Source organism: Cololabis saira, chromosome 7 (genome assembly GCF_033807715.1).
Source record: "Cololabis saira isolate AMF1-May2022 chromosome 7, fColSai1.1, whole genome shotgun sequence".
Classification (NCBI taxonomy): Eukaryota; Metazoa; Chordata; class Actinopteri; order Beloniformes; family Belonidae; genus Cololabis; species Cololabis saira.
The window spans coordinates 14,615,243-14,639,500 of NC_084593.1; the positions used below are offsets into that span (position 1 = coordinate 14,615,243).

The 24,258-nt window shown below is 39.3% G+C and overlaps 1 protein-coding gene across 2 annotated transcripts in view; it reads right to left on the reverse strand.

The window, feature by feature from the left end:
- The window catches only part of slit3 (slit homolog 3 (Drosophila)), a 284,688-nt gene that overhangs the window by 20,516 nt on the left and 239,914 nt on the right, over positions 1–24,258 (reverse strand). For both annotated transcript variants that reach the window (XM_061724858.1, XM_061724857.1), the window contains exons 19-28: positions 23,809–23,972; positions 19,473–19,605; positions 17,151–17,219; positions 16,939–17,010; positions 15,536–15,607; positions 11,387–11,458; positions 11,200–11,282; positions 11,001–11,081; positions 7,923–8,047; positions 3,257–3,354 (exon numbers count right to left, since the gene is read on the reverse strand). In XM_061724858.1, the coding sequence (XP_061580842.1) occupies positions 3,257–3,354; positions 7,923–8,047; positions 11,001–11,081; positions 11,200–11,282; positions 11,387–11,458; positions 15,536–15,607; positions 16,939–17,010; positions 17,151–17,219; positions 19,473–19,605; positions 23,809–23,972 (969 nt within the window). The remainder of the gene's footprint in view (positions 1–3,256; positions 3,355–7,922; positions 8,048–11,000; positions 11,082–11,199; positions 11,283–11,386; positions 11,459–15,535; positions 15,608–16,938; positions 17,011–17,150; positions 17,220–19,472; positions 19,606–23,808; positions 23,973–24,258) is intronic.

Consider the following 24,258-nt stretch of genomic DNA (forward strand, 5'->3'; position numbering starts at 1 on the left):
CAGCTGCTCAAACACACTTCTGCTCAACTCGCCCAACAACAAGGAGCTTTCAAGACAAACTAATTAACTTGTATTTTGTATACAAATTACAACATATATATATATATATATATATTTATTTGCCCGAACAACTCTAAAGCAGATGAGCATTTCAATTGTTGGAATTAAGTTATGGAATTCATTAAATTATGATTTAAAGGGCTGTATAAACATATTTCAATTTAAAAATACATTTAAAGAGAAAAAAATAGCAATGTATGGATTAAATAGTCAAGATTTATAATATATGCGTATGGAGACAGACAATCTATCTTTTATTTTCTTGTTTTTCTTTTCTTGTGATATTAACTAAGTAATTGTGCAGACCATCTGTTATTATTGTTCAATTTTGTTTTGAGGGAGGGGCAGGTATAATAAGATTTTCTTCTTCCTGCTCCTTTCTGGTTATGGAATATGCTTTTGATTGTGTTGTCATTTTACTTGTTTGTTTCTTTTGTTTGCATATTTCCATGATCGGAATAAATAAAAATGAAATGAATGAAAATATATATATATATATATATATATATATATATATATATATATATATATATATATATATATATATATATATATATACACGGTATGTGTGTGTGTGTATAAAAGTATAGATTCCCCCTCTCTTCCACGTGTCTCCCTCTCTCCTGCCGACTCATCAGCCCTTGACCTCCTCAAACTTTCCATCTTTTGCATCTCGGTCAGGATAGCTCCTCACAACAAATCATGAACAGAAATTCTACTTTTAGATGAGGGTACACTTGCCAACTTTCTCAGTCTGGTGACGTTTTAGTCCTCTGTTATACTCCTACACATTACTAAGTCAAGACACTTTTATGAAATTTAAAGTTGGATGTGAAGAATTTTACGCCAACACATAAAAAACCGGGAGAAAAAGTTGCTTCAGCATAACAGAGCGAGAATTATCAGCCCACTCTGGTGCACTCACCCTTTTTAGCGGCCGAGTGTCTTTTGTCCTCCATTGCACCCAGTTAAACTTATTCTGCTCCCTTCTTTTGTCTCCCTTTTTATTTTGCTAACTTTTTTAATCAGACTTTGCCGCCTCCCAGACTTCTTCTCACGCCAACACTTATCTTGGCCATTCTGTCCACCCACACGTATGATAGTCAGTGGTCGCCTCCACCCTGTCGGCCGGATAGTTTGGTTTCAGTTGAAGCTGCACTCACGTCTCTGGCTGCTCCTCCAAAGTGCCCACTGCGATCTGCTCGTGCAGCGGTCTTCATATTTGGAGTACGTCGACTTAAAATTAATTACGGTATGGACATCCAGCAGCACCGAGAGGAAGCGCACCGTCCAGCCCACTCACAAACTATGTTTTTGATGACATCACGTCTTTTGTTCTCTTTATCTCATTAAAACTTTTGTTATAAATGTACTTAATATTCGAAGAAGGCAAAGAGGCCAGAACAAAAAAAAATCAAAGGAAAACGAGAGGGAATGAAAGAAAAGTGAAAGCAGGACTAAGGCAGGAGAAATGGGAAAATTATATTAAGTGTTCCCATGAGAAAAAAGACAAAGAAAATGAAATAATAAGATCACCGCAGGGACTGACAGGGTCAGAGAGCAGCCTCACAATCAAATCATTTTCTTGACATTTAAATTATATAGCTTAACAAATGGGCTATTGCTACAAACTAAATTGGACTTATTAAATATCCTCAAGTGATTATATGAAATGTTAAAATGACAAAGGAGCTCTGGTTTAGTTGTCCTTCTGACCCTTTCTTTCTCCGTGCCTTTCTTGGAGGGTGAAAGTATCTACCTGTGCTCTTATTACCATTAAAACAAGACCTGCAAAGGGTAAAGAGATCCCTAATAGCATTACCACGCTACCATGTAAAAGGCCAGACTTATATCAAAGCCTTCCGAAGGGCAGAGTTCTTGTTAGGAGGGTCGGGGGAACCCAGATCTGGCAGAGAGGTATTTAGGACAATTGTTTCAATTACAATTGCTATTTGTCAGGAAGTTGGGACAGATATGGATAGAGCGACAGTGATTACCCAGACAGGCACGGCCATGGATAGTCGTCAAAAAAGGGGTACTGAATTCAGATCATTTCTTTTAGAGTATATGAAATCTAACTAACAAGCCTGCCCCGCTGGCTCTTCGGACTTTTATCGTATAAAACTTGTGCCTTAGATGTGGTTTGGTCTAGTTTAATAACAGACGAAGTGTTTCGCTGTAAATGCACCCTATAAAAAACCTTCCTACATATGCCGTGCTTTTAATCCATCCCACAACCAAATAACTGCTGACCATTTCGATTGCTTCAATTCTGCAGTTATATTTTGTACATTTGCACATCTTTGCACAAATATAACTCCTTCGCTTGTTCTATTAATTGTTCTGGGGGGGGGGAAACGCAAAGTTTAGTATTTTAAGTCCAGTATTTCAAGTCAGGGCTGACAGAAACAAGTCCGTGCCGTCCACGCTCCCAAGGATGAACAACTGAAACTTTTGTCATCTGACTAACTTTGGGTGAACGTCAATGATTTTTTATTTATTTTTGATTTGGTCACAGATTCAACATTTACTCTCAATGCAAGTATACATATTAACTAGTCTTGCAACAACAATTTATAGGTGAAATCTACCGTTTTTTTCAGTTTTCAAATCTCAGTCAAAGAGAGGCTAACCTTTAGTTTCTATCAACTTTTATGCACAAAGGAGAACAAAAAAACTTTTGGAGTAATTGAGGACGTGAATGAAAGAAGCCTGAATGTTTTTTTTCTTTTAAATATCCTCCCCCTCTGTCTGTCTAAAGCCCTACAACCCCCCCCTCCAATCATGAGGTCAGAGTAAGTTGTGATCTTGGGTAATGCATTGTTCACTGAAGCAAAACTGTCCACTCTAATCACACTATCTATATATCTGGCTGCCAAGTGAAGATAATTTTCCCTTTAGATGAAAATACGGAATGAAGTTCTCAAAACATCTCAAAATAATAGAGAGAGGCACCGGGAAAAAGAGAGAGCGATCAGATTTAACCCAGGACCTTAATGAATTCCCAAAGTCTTTCTTTGAAGTGACTCTTTCTTGCATGATTCTTCTCTGTCATCTTTACCAAAAATATATGCTGAATAAGCATCTTAATAATGCTGTGAAATTAAAAAAAAAAAAAAAAACAATTGCAAATGCAACAATTTCAGGTGTGTGATACATTTTTGTATGACGTGTTAGTTGTAAGTAAATGTTGCACCTGAAGTGGTCCTCCAGGCCGGTCTGGATGTGGCAGGTTCCTCCGTTCGAGCAGGGGAAGCTGATACACGCGTTGATGGGGATTTCACAGTTTTGACCCTGGAGGACAGAAGAAGACAAGAAGAGGCAAAGGAGGTCACCACCAAACACAAGACCCGTCCCGTCTATATTTAAACATCCGACAACACAGTTTCAGTGTTTTTATTGTGCCCTTCATTAAGCTTTTTACAGGGAAGAAATCTTGTTAAATTTCAGCCAGAAATGTATTCACATGTGGTAACTCAGACGTTTGAAAACAACATGACGAGGTGGTCACAATTAAATTATTTATTTCACTTTTTAAAGACAAATGAGCTTACAGTGGTATAAAACGTTGAATAAACATGTTGTTTTTTTTCATAAAATAAGTGATTAAATCTGCAATATGTTACTGTACTTCAACCTTTATTTACCAGGCACATACAAAAGGAAAATGATTTTCAGTGTCTTCACTGACCAAGCACGTGCACATGACCCTCGAGCTGTCAAAAGCAACGCGATATGAGAAACTGGCGCGCTGCCACGATCAGCCACATGGACTCAGGCGGACCTTGGAAAGCCTTTGTCACTCAACAGAGCCCGTCGCCCAGCCAGACATGTGACCCGCGACTCTGAGAGGGAACCACTGATGTGGAGGTGCGGACTGTAATTTCGGAGAGACGTGCGACCATCAAGGTGATGTCTGTTCTCAGGCGCTACGCCGTTTATACTGCAGGACAATATAACGCTTTAGCTTCGTCGACATGCTTGAAGGGCCTGCCAGCAGCCGAGCTGACGACGAACAGGAGACCGTTGAACAACTGAAATCTTCTATTCAGCAAAACTCATACAATTAATATCATCAGTTTAATAGTCTAATTAAAAATAAAAGGGATGCAATACAAAGGAAAACATCCCTCTCTTCCAATTATTTTTTGAATGTGTTGCTGGTATTAATTTGTACTTTTGTTTATATATTCCAAATATGCTGGAGTCGGTGAGCTAAAATCATTACATTTGTACTTGTATCTGTCAAATAAAAGTTTAATTCAATCACAAAGTTACAAAATGAAGATATTGTTGCAGTTTCGAACACTGCAAAAACTCAAAATCTTACCAGGAATATTTGTCTTATTTCTAGTTAAAATGTCTCATTTTTAGTCAAAAAAATTTCATTACTCTTAAAACAAGAGTCATTACCAGAAAAAATAACTTGTTATTTGACCATTTTCACCTGTTTCAAGTAAATTTTCACTTGAAATAAGTAGAAAAATCTGCCAGTGGGACAAGATTTATCTTCTCATTACAAGCAATAAAATCTTGTTCCACTGGCAGATTTTTCTACTTATTTCAAGTGAAAATCTACTTGAAACAGGTGAAAATTGTTGTTTTTCCAGTGATGAGTCTTGTTTTAAGTGTAATGAGATTTTTCTTTGACTAAAAATGAGACATTTTAACTAGAAATAATACAAATATTCTTGTTAAGATTTTGAGTTTTTGCAGTGAAAACAAAGAGAGAACAAATCCACGACCAGTTAACGGCAACACACATATACGCACTCATAAATGCGGGTACAGAGTTTAAAGATGTTGGGATAAGAAATTCAGCTCCTTTGATTTATTTCTCTCCCCGCTGCACACCTTCAGCCTGAGCGAATGTCTTTCACGGGGAGCTGTATCATATATCACAACACTCCTGTACACAGAACCAAATAAACTCCCCCGTCACACCCCTGAGAGGACAGTTTTAATTTCAAACAAACCTCAGCCAACAACACATTTTGCCTCACGAAAGCTACAAAGAGGAAATTTACTCCTGTTCTCAGTCACCATCTTCATTATTTGTCTCTCCTTTCTTTTTATCACATAATCTTGTTTACATTTTGTTTCCTCACGCATTTCTTGCTGTTTTCTTTTCTATTCATCTCTTTCCATTCAGCCTGTGTAGTAACAGTCTACTCCCTCATCTGCCTTATTCTTTCTCTTCATCTTTGGTTCATCACTGCTCCTTATTTGATACCTCGAACACATTTTAATTAATATAATCCCTGTGGACATCAACAGAGGAAGGACAGGCGCACACGCATGTACGCCAGCAGTCCCTGCTCCGCTGTCTGTGACCTTGGCAAGTGATGCTTTAATTAAAAGAAAGTCTCAGGCTTTGTCCGCCAGTAACAGGTTGCCGGGTGTGCGTTCTCGTGAGATCAGAAGTGTATCTTATCAAAAAAGGAGGAAAATATATCCCCATTAAAGACAAAAAGCCAACGTTTTCTAAATACAGATGAAATCAACTGTACAGTAATGTGATATATTCACATTTAGTACTGTGAAAGTACTTCAGACTAAACAGAGCAGCATTTGTTTCCAGTTTGTTATCTTACATGACTGGAACCAGCTGAAATGAGTGAGAGGTGCATCTTTGAGCCTAGGAGTCCTCCACTTACCCACATGTTAGCCATTTATCAGTCATTTGGTGAAGTATTTCCTGTTTATTTTCTAGTTTACTCCAAATGTAACCATCCTTTCCAAAACGAGTGTTGTGTTGTGCGAAATAAGGCTTTGACCATCTTCTTATATACAGTCTGTTTTCTAGATGCTGCAGAACAGCAACTCCAAACATAAAGCTGGAGAACTCATCATAGCGTAATGAAAACAGAAAAAAGGGGGGAAAAATAGAGTTTTGCACAGTCCTGCAACACATGCTCATACACACACACACACACACACACACACACACACACACACACACACACACACACACACACACACACACACACACACACACACACACACACACACACACACAAACACACACACACACCTACACACACGCTCATACATAGTCAACACACATTTCAGACTGCACTTTTCACAGAGCTCTTGTCTAACGCATAAGTACTCACCGGCAACTTCATCAGGTTCACCTGGTATACCTAATAAATTGGTGAGGGTATGAGTGGCCGGTGAGTGTATATATTGAGTGATGAGCATAACACCTTTTATTGTTTGATCAGTAAGTACTCGCAGCGCAGACAGGCGCTGCCATAAATTTCTCAATTGACAGACAGGTAGCTACATTATGCAGACATGGCTGAAGCTAAGCCCGGTAAAGCTGTTAATACCACAGGCTTATGCAGCACGCCTGTTAATCTAGGATATCTTTCACACAAGGAACTGATTAGTGAGGAACTACGTTTTTTTGTCGCTGCCATGCCTGCGAATGCCATTCAGGAGCTGAAATGCGAATAAATAAAAAAATAATAAAGAAAAAGGTCAGCTAAATGACAACACTTGTAGGTGCTACTGTGAACTAAAAGCAAAAGGCACCAACATTACCTGAATTTTGATTTCCACCGCATCAATAAATGGTTCCAGCTTGCAGACACATAGGGGCCAGATTTGGGATATTTTTGGTACTTATGGCTAAGTTACAGCTCTGGCCAGAACAGTGTTATGAGTGCCAGATGTGGCGCAAAAGTGGTAAACGACACCTGTTTTTGGTTATGGCATGTACTGTGTGCGCCAGATAAAGCCGAAATGCGATGGGCCAGACTTGGGTTAGGGCAAGTGTTGTGAGGACCAAGTGTAGCACAAATCCCTAAAGAAAATCCTGATTCAGGCCTTGTTTGGTGAATATTTTTTTTAGTTTAGTTTAGTTTATTGGTCCTTTCAATTTCCACAACACAAATAACCCAAAGTACAGGTGGAAATCATTAGTGTAATACAAAAAATATATAATTTTTTGGTATATATATATATATATATATATATATATATATATATATATATATATATATATATATATATATATATATATATATATATATATATATACAATTTTAACTAAAAACCAAGGACCAAAAGGTGTAGACTGAAGCCCAAGCTCATGACGCCTACCCCTTTCACAAAAAAAACAATGTTAGCTTTTAAAAACTAGTGTATTCAGGATTTAGATATACATATATACACACATACATACACACACACATAGGTACATGCCTATGTGTATTATACCTTTGTTTTATATGTATTAATCATTTTGTATTTATAGGTGCTTTTGAATTGTAATAATGTGCTACGCATTTTCATTTCTGTATCTAAGCTGTTCCACAGATTAACTCCTGTCACTGAGATGCATCGTTGTTTAACGTTGGTTCTTGCCTTTGTTTTCCTGAACATATATTCATAATGGCTAACTCTGCTTTGGAAGAGCTTCTGATCAGGAAGTGTTTTGTTGTTGATTTTAAACATAAATTGCGCTGTTTTAAGGTCAACTAAATCTCTGAATTTAAGCACATTTGAATTTATGAATAATCTATGTGTTGGTTCTCGATAATCTGCTTTGTTTATAACTCTAATGGCTCTTTTTGGTAAGATAAAAATCGGGTCTGTGATTGTTTTGTATGTATTTCCCCAGATTTCCACACAGTAAGTGATGAATGGGACAATGAAGCAACTGTGTAACATATTCAGGGAGTCAAGAGTGAGGATGTCCTTGGTTCTGTGCAATATTCCGAATATGCAGCTGAATGGAAAGTAAACACTGAACCTTATACATTACAGTGTTCACTCACTAAAAAGAACAATACACTCAAGTATATCAAACTACATGTATGTTTGTCTGTTGTGAAGGTGGTGGAGCGGCTCACCTTGAATCCATTGGGGCAGGTGCAGTGGTAGGATCCAGCAGCCTCAGACACACACGTACCGTTGTTCCTGCACGGTCCTGCCAAGCAAGGGGCGCACTTTGACAGGAGGCTGATATCCACCGGACCTGTACATCATAACCGAGGCACATAAACGTTTAAAAATGAGCAAAAGGAGGAAAAGGGAAGTGAGGATAAAAAGACAGAAAAAGGGCAAGGGGCATGTCAAAGGTAGACATACATATTCATTGACACTGCTAAAAGCCCACCTATACTTCATTTAATGGATAGTGGGTAAGACAAGAGCTTAAAGGGGAAGAAACCAAAGTGCTTTGGAGAGCAATAAATGTGATTTGTTTCATAGGCTGAGACAATTGGAAGTAAAGGGAGAAGGAGAGGATCTTTTTCAGTGTGATCACATGCACTTAGACAGCCGTTCACCCTCAGCATCTGCAGCTGCATTCCAGCTTGAAGTTCAACATGATCCTTATGATTATCTTTATCAAATAAACCTGGTTGTACATTTCTCAACCAAACATGCTTTTATATTTGGGGCAGGAAAAACAAGTGTTTTAAAGATGTCTTTTGTGTGCAAATCGTCTTGTGACTGGTTCACAGAGAAGCCCTGGAGCGCGTGATGTGAAAGGTCTGCAGAGCCTAATACTCCACTCTGCATCAGCAAATACAACCGAGGGGAGGGGGATTCTTTACTGCCAAAGACACCGGCATAAGCGCCAACATTTTAACGTCTTGCAATTGAGAAAAACTCACGTTCATCGACTGACCACTGAGGTCTGGATCCAAAAGTGAGTCAGTCTCTATTTGACTCAAGTGTTAAAATGTCCAACTTTGTAGCAAACATAAACAGATTTACTGCCTGCTTCAAAAAAGGGTTTTGGTCTCTATAGCTGGACGACATATCCATTAAAACTATAAGGGGGTGAATTTGTTTCTACTACATCAGGTAAAGGTATAGAAAGCAATCAATTTATAATTAGGGGTGTGAACCTTTGATTGACAGCAGGCACAGCCTATGGCTGGCTGTCATCACTTTTAGCACTGAGCCCTGTATTGAGTTCTGAGCGAAAGCTTCTGAGCTGTGAAGAAAGACTAAGGAGATAATGATTACTCATATTTCAAAGATAATATATTTTGCTGTGATGCTCATTTTACCAACAGACCACCATGACCAGCTACGGGTTGGCACCGAAGTGTCCCAGGACAAAGCTGAGCTAAAGGCAAGTGGCTCGTATTAATCAATGGTTGGCTAAATGCAGAGGCCATTTGTAGTTGCCCCACTGAAACAACATTTGAAATGTGAGGTTCTGCTGCAAATGTTTACCAGAAGGTCCAGCATGGATCGGCTGAAGGAGCTGGGAACCACGGCACATAATTTCAGGACCTTTTCAAGTGTAAGTCTGCAGGGACTTGTAGTCGTGTAGGTTGGCTACAATGGCTTTAACCATTTGTAGTGGTCACTACGGGTCATGTGGAGCTCTGCTAGTCTTCGTTTCAACTCCGGCAGCACACATTTTGTTGTTATTTGCGTAGCGACACTTGAAATGACGATGTTTGGACAGCGCTGATAAAATACATTTAAAGTAAAAAGTGATTAATAGCTAATTAATGGCTAACTGGGATTGATGTGAGGTGGCATGTTCCAGCTAGGTTCCCAGGCCCGTTCGTTTCACTCATTTGCAACATGCTAGCACACAGTAAGAGGAGAAGGAGGCTTCAAAAGTACCCTCCAGAAAGCCCATGGGTGACATCTAGGGTTGCCACCTTTCAGAAATAGAAATAAGGGACGCCCTGATTTCAGCAGCGCAGGAGCCAAAAAAAAAGCCCCAAAACTTCTAAACTGAATAAAAATGTGTTTATTTTATATGAAAAAACTAAATGCTTTGATTTAAAGTTTAAAGTGCTTTAATAGCATTGAACTTGCATGACTGTAAAGACGGACAACCATACTAGCAACTGAAATATCCTCCTATGCTGTGTACGTCCACATCAGCCCAGATGTAGAATATAGATACAGGTGAAGAATATGGTGTAAAAGTTAATTTATTTCAATAATTCAACTAGAATATGGTGTAAAAGTTAATTTATTTCAATAATTCAACTAGAATATGCTGTAAAAGTTAATTTATTTCAATAATTCAACTAGAATATGGTGTAAAGGTTAATTTATTTCAATAATTCAACTGGAATATGGTGTAAAAGTTAATTTATTTCAATAATTCAACTAGAATATGGTGTAAAGGTTAATTTATTTCAATAATTCAACTAGAATATGGTGTAAAAGTTAATTTATTTCAATAATTCAACTAGAATATGGTGTAAAAGTTTATTTATTTCAATAATTCAACTAGAATATGGTGTAAAAGTTAATTGATTTCAATAATTCAACTAGAATATGGTGTAAAGGTTAATTTTTTTCAATAATTCAACTAGAATATGGTGTAAAAGTTCATTTATTTCAATAATTCAACTAGAATATGGTGTAAAAGTTCATTTATTTCAATAATTCAACTAGAATATGGTGTAAAAGTTAATGAAAATACGGTACAAATCGCGTCCCGTATTAGTTCAATACGGGACGCAACATTTTTTTCTCAAATAAAGGACAATTCCGTATTTTACGGGACGGGTGGCAACCCTAGTGACATCAAGAAGGTTTTGTTGCATAATTTTACAATTTATGGCCATAACTGACCAAGCTGGGCCAAAGGCTTGACAGCTTTGATTGTTCGACAACTCCTTCTTGCCTAAAGTGACATAATTGGGTTTAAACACAAACTAACAATACAAAGCTTATTCAGCCAAATATGAGATTCATATTCAACAAAGGAATGTTAAAGAGTCAAACACGGATCTTTCCTTAAGGCCCCAGACCGGCAATGTGCATAATCATGCAAATTTCAAAACCCTGACAGATTTGCTGACCAAAAGTGCTGAAGCTTAACATAAGATTGAAGAAAAGTTCATCCACCGGCCACCTCCCTGCCTACAACCAACCCCAAAAGGATATTATTAAGAAAGCAAAACAGGGGCAAAGAGAAAAGAGAAGTAGAGATTTCCTACCTTTACACTGAAATTTGTTGAGGGGGGTGGTGAGCAGGAGTCTGTCAGCCATGTCAGGAGGTCCAGCACAACGAGCAATGCCTGAAATCATGGTTTAACACTTTTGTCTACTGTTTCTGTCACACACAGTATCAGACTTTTCAAAAAGCTGACTTCAAATGTTGGTCACGGGTACTTTAATATCATATTGATTTCTTACCGGGCTCTTTAAAGCCAGCTTTGACCCACTGAGAGAGCCAGCGTAAGTCACAATTGCAGTACAAAGGGTTGGCACCGAGAGCCCTGTGCAAAATTATAAGAGATGGGGGGGAATAGAGATTTACTCCTGAGATACAGAACCTGTGCAAATATAGCAGAGATAAACAGGGACTCGAGGCTGCACTTACAGGTGGGAAAGCGAGGTGAGGTGGTTAAAAGCCCCTTCAGGGATAGTTGACAGGTCATTACCGTGGAGTGTCCTAGAAAAAATAAAAGAACATGAGTGTGCATTGATATTAATCACAATACCTACCCTATTACACATTTAAAAGGTATTTTTTTCCCCAAATCACTCAGCTTTTCTTCAGTTCATTGATCGAATTAGGTTGTGTTGCTTCGATTAAATTAACAAGATTGAGCAAGAATGGGAATGAGACACAGCCTTGTGCCTTTTTCTTTTCTTAACATGACTAATGCTTACACGTTGTCTTCAATATACATTTATCAGAGCTGTGACTATTATTGTAAGTGATTGGTCCAAATTTAGAAAACTCGAAGCTGCATTTGGGGTGTATGTAAAGAAATGTGCTGCATTGCATCTATCTTTTTCCCAGGTAAGTGAAAGTTAATTCCCAGCTGCTTGATACACATTTTCTAGTAAACCAATACAACTGTGTAATTACCATGAGCTGTGTGTTTAAAATGTATTTGTGGCTCCTTGATGCACAAACCCAATAACCCCTCGAAGAATGGAAACTAAATATAATATTGATGAAGAAATAACACGGAATAAACAGTGGGCTTATTTTCGTTGTTGGGCAATAGTTTGTTTTGGTCTCTGACTGGAATATGAACTGTCTCATATAGTGAACTAGCAGACTGTGAATGAACACAGTTTGTGTCACAAGAAAGTTGAGATGTTTATTGGTGCGTGTATGTGAATCTTTCTTTTGTGTCGCTGGCTTTTCATTCATGTGTTCTTGTGTGAGGCTGAAACTTCTGGTCTCTGAGGACTCGGAGATTGCATTGTGTGTGTGCTCCTACCCATCTGAGTGTGTTGCCTGCTGGTTATAAGTTCACATTCCATTAGAGCGAAGGGATGTGGCAGGGGACAGCTATCAAACCACAACTATTGGAAAGCTGTGCGTATCCATGTGTGCGCACGCATAATTCAGCGTGTGCATTAAGGTCCGACCTTATCAGTGTGACTACAACTGTTTTGTGCACAGATTTGTGTGTTTGCCCTCACAAATGTGTGCTTGTGTCGGTTCTTAATGCCTTTAAGTGTTTCTGTGCATCTGTATGTGTGTGTGTGTTTGTGCGCGTGTGTATGGTGGTCTAACAACCCCCGCACAAGACTGGCCCATAGGGGTTTGTGGGTAATGAGGAAGTGACAGTGATGACTGCCTGGCAACCAGTTGCTATGCGAGGGCAGAAAGGGATCAGTCCCCATGGCAATATCAACTAAAATGAAAGCAAGAAAGAAAGAGCAAGTATAAAAAAAGTCATCTGTAAACTTCCTCAAGGTGAAAACCTCATAAGAAATAGAGTCAATATGCAGAGAAAAGGCCATAAACAGTTTTCTTAGAAAGTGAGACGCTGACTTCATCCCTGGACAAACAACGGTCTTTTGTTCCAAAGCTGTTTTTGTTTTGTTTTTTAAACCACTTTTTACCTGTAAACACTCTCGTTAAAAAACCAGAATATCCTCTTGTGGCTTACAAGAGATTCTTTCCTCGACAGAAATATTTGCAGCTTTATTAGTTTGAGGTTACAGTTAGAAAAACTTTATTTTCTTCGGTAAAACCAACCTGTTTAGTAATGCTAGAAAAGGTGATCCTAAAAATTACCTTATGTAAATGACATTTAGGAGTTTCACACCTTACAACACTATAATATCAGTATTATAATATTGAAAGGAAGGCAAGAGAAGTGCTTTAAATCTGCCATTACTTTATTCCATCCAAGAGATTAACTAAATCTGGCAAGTTTGTTTAACTCAGTATTTAATCAAAGCCAGAGTCTGTGTTAAGCAATTTCACATATTTGCTTTACAGCAGCTGACTGAGCTTTCAAAAGCCCAACAAATACCCAGACTGAGAGCCTGAATCCCAGATGATTCGAAGAGGAAACGTCAAGGTTGTGGAGCAGGAGTAAAACAGAGAAAAATGAAGTGGAAGTTTAACCTATTTCTTACCTCGATCATTAGAGACGTAAGATCACTGGCAAATACGATTGACAAGTTTAACAGCTAGTGAGGACACAGAGGGAATATGGGAAATAGGGTTTTATGTCTTTTTAACTGAGACATGATTGCAAAAGCATATTCCTGACTTCAACACCTAGACAGAGACAGCAAGCTGTGAGAGAAACATAAAGGAGGTGACACTGAAGTGTTATTTTAGTAGCAGATGGAGTAATACAAAATATGTTACCGTCACTACAGAGGAAGTTCACTTGTGCTATTTTGGAAGCAGGGTACATCCTGCCAACAGCCGCAGGCAACACTGCATGGGATCGGCTATTGCCAGACTACAAACTCAACTGTCCAGCACAACTCTGGAGAAACTCTGGAGATTTCAACCACAACCCCCTTCCTTCGCCTTCCACGCCTTTCTCTCCCTCTCTCTCTCTGGTAGACTTCTAATGTTTCAACAGTTTATCAACTCCCCCACCAGAGAAAATAGAAACATTAAATTGTTCAAAAGCTATAGGGATGCATACAGGTTCTCCACCCGTCCATCATTCTGTGAAAGCAGAACATGATCTGCTCCTTCTCTCCTTCAGCTGCAAGCCCACCTGCTTAAAAGAGCTGAGGAGAAACTGCGAGAGGTCTTTGAGGTGCAGACCAGGACACATGCTCTGAGCCACACGACTTAATGTGGGACAGACTTTTGCTATGAAAAACAGCATCCTTGTCAAGACAGTGACATGCTTTCCTAAAACCAAGCCCTGGATTACCAGTAATGAGAAAAAGCTGCTGAACAGGAGAAAAAAAAACAACACTTCAGGGTGGAAGAAGCTATTGAGAAGTCTGCAGAAACAGCCTGAAGTCAAGTAAGAGAGCAAAACGGTGCACGGATAAAAACTGGAGAGCCAGCTGATGGAAGCTGAGACGGAGCAAATGGATTGAACATGTTATTCCCTACTGGGTTTAGTTAAGGCCTCGGGCCTGGCCTGGACCTACTGTTTTCCCATCACACCAGCTAGCTGGAGAGGGCTCTGCGGAAACCCATTTGTTTACAGTGTCACCACCGTCACCCACATTTGCAGTGACCGTTCTAGATCATGCAGTTTTACAGACGCTTGTCGGCCACCACTGGCCACACAGGATAAACCACTATGGGCTCCTCCCGGGCGATAATCCACCATAAATCTCACGCTGCTTTGATGGTACCTGGCCAACAATCGATCAGTAGTTGTAACATGGGGGGGGGGGAAAAATCTTTTCTAAAGTGTGCTGTTTATTTCATGCTTAACTTAGGTTTGCATGGTCAGTGGGTTCATCTGATTTGATGTGAAACCTTCCCTCACTGCTTCCAGAGGATGCGCTTTAGATCTGCCTCCGTGTTTGAGAGCGGAGATAATGGCTTATTTTTTCAGGAATGTGAAACCTTGTGTTTTTTCCAAAGTTGAACATTTTTGTAAGCATTCACATTTGGATGGATGGTGGGTGATCAAAACAAAACATGAGAATCTTTGTAGTGTGAAGGGCTCAAATCACCTATTTATTACGGTTTTAGACAGACTTTCAAACAACCCGGCCTACATCTGTGACAAATAAGAATCAATAAATTCTGCTGTCACTGAAAAATGAAGGCGCAAATCTGTGTGTGCTCACAGTTTTGCGTGCCACGTATATTATTTGTGTATTTTTCAGATTTATTTGTGTGCAGCGGCTTGGTGTGTAAGGGGTGGTCACACAGCAATATTCATGTGCACACTGTGTGTGCGTGTGCATATAGGGTTTCCAAGACAGAGGGTGGACAACCAAATGGATGACAGAGAGACAGAGGCTGAAAGTCAATTCATCAAACACCACACCGGGTGGAGGGAGAGAAAGGGAGTCGAGGATGGATGGACAGAAAAACACAGCGAAAGAGAGAAATGCTAGAGCATGCAGATAGAAAAGGAGTATTAAAGAAATGAGAAATTGTCATTTTTGCCGCTTTAAGTAACAACAAATGACTGGGTGAGTGTGGCAAGGTTTTAAACGCCACATGCCTTGAAATTGGGGAAGTGATTAAACTTTGATTTAGCTCCGTAATACAACAAGCAGAGGGGGTTGTTGAATATTGAATCCACTGCAGCACTCGAGGATGAAGCCAGTTACTTACAGCAGACGAAGTGACCTGAGCCCGTCGAAGGCGTGGGCTGGAATGCAGCGGATCTGGTTATAGCTCAAGATGCTGGAAAAACAAAAACACAAAGGGCTTGATGATGCACACAAACCTGAAGGTGAGGGATGAATTGAAATGGGCGAAACAAATGAAAACCCTTCACATTCTTTTGGTCAGAAGTGGAAAAAATTAACACGAGGACACGTTGCAAATGAAGCAAAAAACAATTTTTATATATATAAGAAAATAGTTTGGCTGTAATTTTCCCATTTACGGCTAATAAACCGAAAAATAAAGTTTAGCAGAGGGTGACAGGAAATGAGGTATGAGTTTAAAGACAAAATTCAGATTTCTATCAAATAATTAAGTTGACCATTCCAGGGTGCTATCACTACAACATTAACGCTATTCATCATGGAGCCTGATTATGGTTTTAATATTAGATGCTGACTCTTCATGCTCCATTTACATATTTTACAAATTGATAGCAGAGAGCACTGGCTCACAGCACGGGGCTCAATGAAACAACGCATCATCATAACTGCTGATTGTCAAGGAGCCAAAGACGACGTTCTCATCTTCAAAAAGCCAATAAATCCGAAGAGAACATTTGAAACATCTGATACAGAAAGTGAAAGACAATTCTCCACCTCTGACTTCAGTACCAGGAAAAGTGTGTTTAGGCAAGGCCTTTAACACAGAACGCATTCCAGCGATCCCTCGCTGACAAAAATGTGTGGTGGCAGAATGCAGCACCCAAGTGCAATTTGGTGCAACTATATGAAATATGAAACAGGGTGTTGCTACAAAGAAAGAAATGTGCTCAGTCAACTTTGTCTAGACGTGCAAAATCCAGTAAGTTAATTCCACATAATTTCCCATATAAGCTGAAAGCCAAAAGAAAGAAAAACATACAGAAAGATAAATCCAGCCAAAAAAGGAACGTTTATGTACAGTAAGTATGAATGACTGTGAAGGGAAAGAGGAGAAGAGGGAAATGGAGGGAAGAGAAATGGTGAAGGAAAATATAATTCAATAAAGTAAGCAGCACAGATGAGTGAAAACAGTGTTGAGAACAAAAAGAAAAGGATTATGAAGAATGAAAAACACAGACTATATAAAGAAAGATACAACACAAACAAGACCCGGAGAGGAAGGGATGGGGGGGGGGGTGTAGACGTGGGACTGAAGTGATGCCAAATCTGATGTAAAACGAAGAAAAAAGTGGCAGAAGAGAGTGCAGAATCTAATTCAGAAAGTCATTAAATGAAAATGGGGATAAGGACAAAACAATTGAGAGATAAGATGCAGAGAAATATTAAAGAAGATATGCTTGGGAGAGATGCTTGGGTGATAAATCAAAATTAAAAGTAAAAACATGGCGCTTTTATGGAACTTACAGAGTAGCTAATTGAGTCATGTTGCTGAAGGTATGCGGCGCCAGAGTGCTGATGCTGTTGTTGCTCAGGTCCCTGCGTAGATACAAACACACCGTCAATGCAAATGGAAAAACAGACGCGCCACACGCCGCATGCAACCGCGGTGGTTTGGTGTCGTGCTTGAGAATTTGGCATCCGTGAATTCTGTTCAAGGTTACATGAGAGGCACATACACCAGTGACAGCTGCTTCAGGCCTGCCAGCTCCTTCGGCACAGATGTCAGCATATTACCCTCTAGGTACCTGCAAGAAAGCAAGCATAGGTGATTTAGCATGTTCTACAGTGTTTTGCACAACGGTGGGGTTTTGGGGGTTGAACGAATGTCAGTGTGACAAGTTGAAAAGTGACAACTTCTTCCATAAATTGTTGACGTCAGGAAGGATGAAAAGCCGATAAGAGGAGTGGGGAAGGATTTTGTACGATTGGTAAACAACTGTTTTCTTCTGCTATAGGATTTAAAACATGTCTAGGTAGAGTTTGTACATGCACGGTATTGTTAGAGGAATTATGCATTTAGCTTAAACTTTTAAACAGCTGCTGTATTATTAAAAAACTATAGCACTATCTTTGTTTTATAATTCATTCAAACGGCCACTGGAAGCTTTTGTTTAACAAAGAACAACCTCAAGACCCTTGAAAGTCATGCATATGGACTTTTTATTCACTATTTATAAATGTACCTCTCTAGTTTCTGCTACAGTAAATTAAATTCAGCTTTATTTATATTTTACCAAATCACAACAAATCTCAACGATCCAGTTTAACTCATAGCCTGTTTTTTAGGGTTTGGTGAACATGCTTTATTTCTAGACATCCGGCTGTTTCCACTTCCTTTAAGTGAATCTACCAAACTGAGCTACATTTCTAAGCTAATCAACACCCTCGTCTGTTTCCTAAACTCGTTCAAATCGGAGGCGTCCTCCAAACATGGAGGCTGCAAAGAGCCATGTGTTGCATTAAGTCTTAATGGGTACATCAAACCATAGTCACGAGAGTGATATTAATCTTCATTTGACTAATGCAGCCCGCCTGGTGACACTGGTGGAAAAATCAACAGTGTGAAATGACACACAAACAAAAGAAATGATGCGTAGCAATAACGTGTGACATGACTGTGTATTTGACTAACTATGACAATGTGCTCGCCAACAGAACACTGTAGGAGAGCAATATGTTTCCTCCCAAGATGGAAATAAAATGAGATTAAATTAAATTTATCCATGGTTCATGCACAATTATAGCACAAATGACTTAATTATGTCTTCCCTCCTAGTAACCTGCTGTGGGTTCACAACGACTCCTCATGCCTCTGCCTTTGTGTCTCATGGTCACGCAATGTAATATACTGATTTCACAGTATAAGCCACACAGGCTCTGTCGACTATAGAAATATGGAAAAGCGTTTGCTTAAATGAAGCTAAAAGAAACCTGCTTTCAGAGTTCATCTTCTAGTCTACGAGACTTTGTGAGATCCTAGATAACAGAAATTCACACTGGGGCACGTGCACCTATATTTTATGATCCTCTCTCTCAGGTCATAAGTGGGTCATGCGGACAGTATGATGGAGTGTCTTCTTCAGGCTGATCAATACCTAATCACTGCTATTGACTGTAGAGGGGACCTATTTCGCAGCTAGAGTGATTTCTGTGTGCGTTTGTGCGCATGCAAGTGGTAGCGTGTGCACTTGTGCGTGAGTTCAGTCATTTACATTACAGATCTGGTTTCTGGAACGTTGCCAGATTTCATGATCTTGATAAACAACGTTTTAGCCCCATTTTCATACTGCATCATGTCTATCAATTAGACTAATGATAGACATTCCCTTTTACTGGTCACATCTCTTTATTATAAAGACTCCTGCAGCTTTAATCTAATGAGAATTACAAGGCAATCTAAAGAACGTAGCAGTCGTCACTTACAGGGGATTTACAATTTGTAAAAGTGGGCAAAGTATGAAAAAGGTTACTCTTTCTGTGCTTAAGGGTGTGTAGAGTAAACCAACTCAAATTCTCATAACTCAAATGGGTGAAACATAACTATCTAAGGATAAAAGTGCCTAAGAGATATTTTGCAGCGCAGCGTGTGCTCTCAGGCTACACAGTCCTCTGTCTCCTCTGTCAGTGCTCCGTCACTGCGGTGCAATAGTGTGTCCTCTGCATTGATTGAAAAGAAAAGAAAAATTCAAAGCAAAACAAAGAATACTAATATTTAACTTTCATCCAAATTATAAACACAAACATACCTGAGCCGCTAAGTGAAGGAGCAGAGGACAATGTTGCATCACTGTTGCACTGCAGCAAAGTGTTAGCGTCTGTGAGGGTGTGGCTGTGACTTCACACGGTATCAGACTATGCAGTGACCAAAATATTCATTTTAAGGATGTGCATGACGGCTGCCATATCATTTTTGTTTTCTTGTCCTCCTTGAACATATATCTTTGTGTGGGCTGTGTCTGGTGGGGTGGGGGGGGGGGCGTTCAGCACGCCTCACTCACAGCTCCGTGGTGTCCTTGGGAACGCCTTTGGGCAGAGAGTGCAGTCCTCTGTTGCTGCATCGCACCACGCCATCTGAGCAAGTGCAGGCGTCAGGACAACCCGACGCAGGGAGGCAGCCATTATCCTCCACACCTGGAAAGAGAAGGGACGAGACAGGGCGGAATGAGACGAAGAAAAAAGCAGAAGAAGGTAGAAAAACTGAAATAATAATGACGAATATGAAGAGAAACAGAGAGGTAGGGAAATACACAGGGACAAATGGAATAAAAGACTTGGGGAAGGGAAAGAGAATTGGGTTGGGTTAGAAAGAAGGGACAACAGGATGGAAAGAAAAAAAGGCTAAACTATTAATGTGGCCTAGGCCATTTTAATTTAACTGTGCGCTCAGCAATTTCAAGAGTGCTTTATAATCCATATCAAATAACCAGATGCTGCGACGATAAAAAGATAAACCAATACCCAATGTTTCTACTGTTGTAGCCTGCACATATCAGGATAATCAAGGACCAAGCCAAGACTTCCTGTTCTCTGCATTTTCCTTACGTAGTTAAAAAAAGGAAAGCTATGATTAGGAAACATTATTTTGAGATTGGTATTTGGCAAATGTGGACTGTCTCAGGCTCTTATCAACCTAAGAATGTGAAGGGTGAATACTGTCATTTTGACCCGAGCGTTAGTGCCTTTGCAAGAATTAAAGAGGCGAGGTAAAAGTAACTTAATTAAAATAGTAGTAATATGAGTAAAAGGAAACACAGTTTCATCTTTTTCCTTCGTCTCACAATCTCAACATTATCAAGTACAAGATAAAGCTGCGATTTATCATGTCCACTACCTAAAGAATGAAAGAAACAATCATTAAAGACGTCTACTCATGTTATACAACTCGTCATATGGTTTACAACATTCACACTTTATTTCTGCTGTAGCACATGTCACTTTTGATACATTTTCATTTCTTCTGAGCCCAAAAGTGGAAAACCACTCCCAATCAGCGAAGCTCAACTCTCAATTTCAACCCTTCTCATGAAGATGGTAAAGCATTTCAGTAGAAAAAGACCATCCTTGTACCAAACTGCAGAGTTTCCTGTTTGGAAAATCACATCCACCAGAATTAGGCAACTCAGTGTTCTTCTGTATGAGTTTATACAAATTATATTTCTGTCCTACAAGTGAGTGGGTGGGATTTTCTTTTTTTTTTTAAGCTGGAAAAGACAAAAATTGCCTGTCTTGGAAATATAAAACAAGTGATGTTGTGAATGATAATATAAAGTAAATGATTATTATCAGAACAACACACTTTGTAACAAAAATCAGGGAAGTTAATAAAATCAACTGAGGATTCATTGCTCTTGTTTTTCAATTCACAATCATTGTATATTCTTATATCTTTTTTAATTCACAAGCATTTTCATCACTTCCATTCATTCAGTGACGTATTTGCTACTTTCACCCTTGAGGCCTCTTTCTGGAAATGGTAACTGGCAGCTTTGTGTTGTGAACGATGATTAACCACTGTGAGACAGAAAAATGTTCTACATCGTATCACTATGATCAAATCCCTTTTCAATTTTTCAAATCTCAAGACAATTTTACTGCTTTTTTTTCAGTTCACCTCCATTTCAACAGTTCCACATGTATTTTCATCACCTCTATTTCTAATAATTGAATTTTCTTTGCTTCCACTTCCATTGGGTCGTCGTATTACAAAAAAAAAAAAGAAACATTAAAGTTAAACTGAACAGTTGTAGTGAAATGCAGAGTTCAGATAAGTAAGCTTTATTCCGCACACATGCACATAATCACAAGCGTAGGGACATGAAACATTTGGCTGACTGTAATCACGCAGAGATAAGAATCATCAGAGACTCGGAGCTGGGTGTTGTTTTTGGCTTAAAACGCCTTCCATTTCCTTCGCTGACACACAAACTCACACACGTGCAGGTTTAATCTAGCGGTGCGGTACGCAAGTAGTTGAACTGTGGTCCCAAATGTAAAACAAGCCGAGTTAAAACCATAATGAAGGATAATGAAGACTGGACACGAAGCCAATCACAACAAAAGTGCAATTTGCTTTTGTGAGTGTGTGTGTGTGTGTGTGTGTGTGGGCGGGTGCTTATGAGAAGACAAGGAGAAGGGGAACTTTATACCCATGTCTTTGAAACCGTTACTTTAAATTTGCGTCTAAATTCAACAGGATTTAAAACTTACGAGCGTCTAAGACACGATGAATGAGTACGTTGCTTTCCTTCAAAGTCCTTTGGCCATTTTGTCTTTTACTTTGCTAGTTTCATAATGGAGCCGATGTGTACATGTGAAATAATCGTGCGTGCAAGTCCAGTTGTGTACGCATGACTGAATCTCTGTGTGGGTTTTGAATCCACGGGGAGGCGTAGCTGGGGGGGCCGGCTCACTCAACAGTTGGTTAATTGAACTAACATCTAAATGTGTGCTAAATATCCTCTTACAAATTCAATTAACTTCACCTCCCCCGGCTACCTCTGGACACCTTAAGAGCCATTTTACGTAACTATGAATAGAGTGGACATGGGATCTTATGTGGAGGTTTGAAAGTCTGTTGCTTTGCTTCTGTTCTTTTGGAGAACCAGTCTGCACTGCAAAAACTCAAAATCTTAACAAGAATATTTGTCTTATTTCTAGTTAAAATGTCTCATTACACTTAAAACAAGACTCATCACTGGAAAAAACAACAATTTTCACGAGTCTCAAGTAGATTTTCACTTAAAATATGTAGAGAAATCTGCCAGTGGAACAAGAATTTTTTGCTTGTAATGAGAAGATAAATCTTGTCCCACTGGCATTTTTCTACTTATTTCAAGTGAAAATGTACTTGAAACAGGTGAACATTGTCAAATAAGTAATTTTTCTGGTATTGACTCTTGTTTTAAGTGTAATGAGATTTTTTGACTGAAAATGAGACATTTTAACTAGAAATAAGACAAATATTCCTGGTAAGATTTTGAGTTTTTGCAGTGGGAGATTCATATCTCCATCGTGAGGATAGTTTTAAGAGTCTCAGCATGATATGTTAACTCTTTTAAAGCTGCTGCATTTCAAAAATAAAAGTTAACACTCAGCGTTTGTGATTGGAGTCGTGCGTATCAGGGCTTGGATGCGTGAACAGGGTTGACTGTTTGATTCCATGTTTGTGTAGCTGACCCGAGTCTGAAAGTGGATTAGTGTGTATGTGAAGATCAAGGTCTGATACCCGCCAAGAGTTTTCTTACGTGCACCAACCCCAGTTAACTACTTTCCAAACTCATTTTCAGTAAATGGTTGCAGCACAGCTACAGGAAATTAGAAAAGTGTAATGATTTCAAAGGGGAAAAAAAAGAAAAAGAGGTAAGAGAGCAGAATGAGGCAGAAAACAAAAAAGTTAACTTGAGAAGCTTCAGTATGGGGGAGGGGGGTGAAGATAAATGTAATGGAGAGGAGATTGGGACCACTTTGTGTCTGTGGCGTCAAGGTTGACGGCCGAATTCATACTCGCAGACACCGTCCTGGTAAAAGCAACATCACCAAGGAAACCACAAGCTGACGTCATCTGACGCTCACAGATCGGATACGGATCACTCTATCCACACGAAATGTGGATGTGTGTGTAAATACTGCAGTAATATTTAAACTTCCCAAACCAGAAGACTTGAGCTATGCATGTATGTTAGGCTTTGAGTTTAAATACAATTGCCGGGAACAACATTTGATCTTTCAGCCACTTCTTTGCTAACTGAAACAACCCACACTACAATCATATGGAAAGTTTTATTGAATTTTTTAGCAACTAATGCTTCATTGTAGCAGAGGTTTCAGGGAAAGTTTCATTAAATGTTATTTTTCTTTTTCCTATGACCAACCTTCATGTCCTCCTAAAGGTTTAATTAAAAGTTAAATTGAATATTTTTACCCCATAAAACAAAATTATCTTGAGAAATTTTCTTCTGAGAGGTCTTTCTGGGAAATGCGCTCAGCTATGGGGATGAGTAAACATGATGCAAGGAGGTATTTAAATTACCTTTCACTCTCTTGACTTGTGCTCTTATCTGCACACTGCACATGTCTGCTGACTGGCACATGTCATTCGTTTTGGGTTTATGGCTGTGACCTTTTTTGTTTTTCCTAATACTACGCTGTAATTGTTAGTGCTGGCTGCACATCCTCGGTTGCTTAGTAGTCCAAAATTAAAACCAAGAGTTATACCGTTAATGTTCCTCCAGCACGGCTTTATGTGAAAATCATATTTCCAATTATGTTTAATGGAGCCAAAGAGAATTCAAAATGAAACACTTTATGCAACGGTAGCGTGAAAATGAGGCTCACCGTCGCATGTGAAATCTGGGGTAGCCACATCCTGGATGGGAATCTCCTTGAGGAAGGGCGGCCTCTGGCAGCGGGGGTTTCCACTCACCACCCGGGTCTTCTTCAGCCACTGGCCCAGCCAGGACAAGTGGCAGTCGCACACATACGGGTTGGAGAGAAGGTTGCTATGGAAATATCAAGGGGCACACAGAAAAAAAAATTAAGTCCTCCAAGTCAGGGTCAGTTAAAAATGAAGAGAACGCCTGAAATGCCTTTAAAACGTTTCTTCACAGTGTTATAGACACTGCAGCAATTTTAACACATTTTCACACAGTTTAGTGCAATAATTCCCCGATACCAAGATCTGTTAAAACAACCTGCATCTGCCACATGACATTACTGTTGGATCAGAATAACCCTGAATGAGATCCCTAGCCATAAAGCATTGAAACAAAGCCGACATTAAAGGAA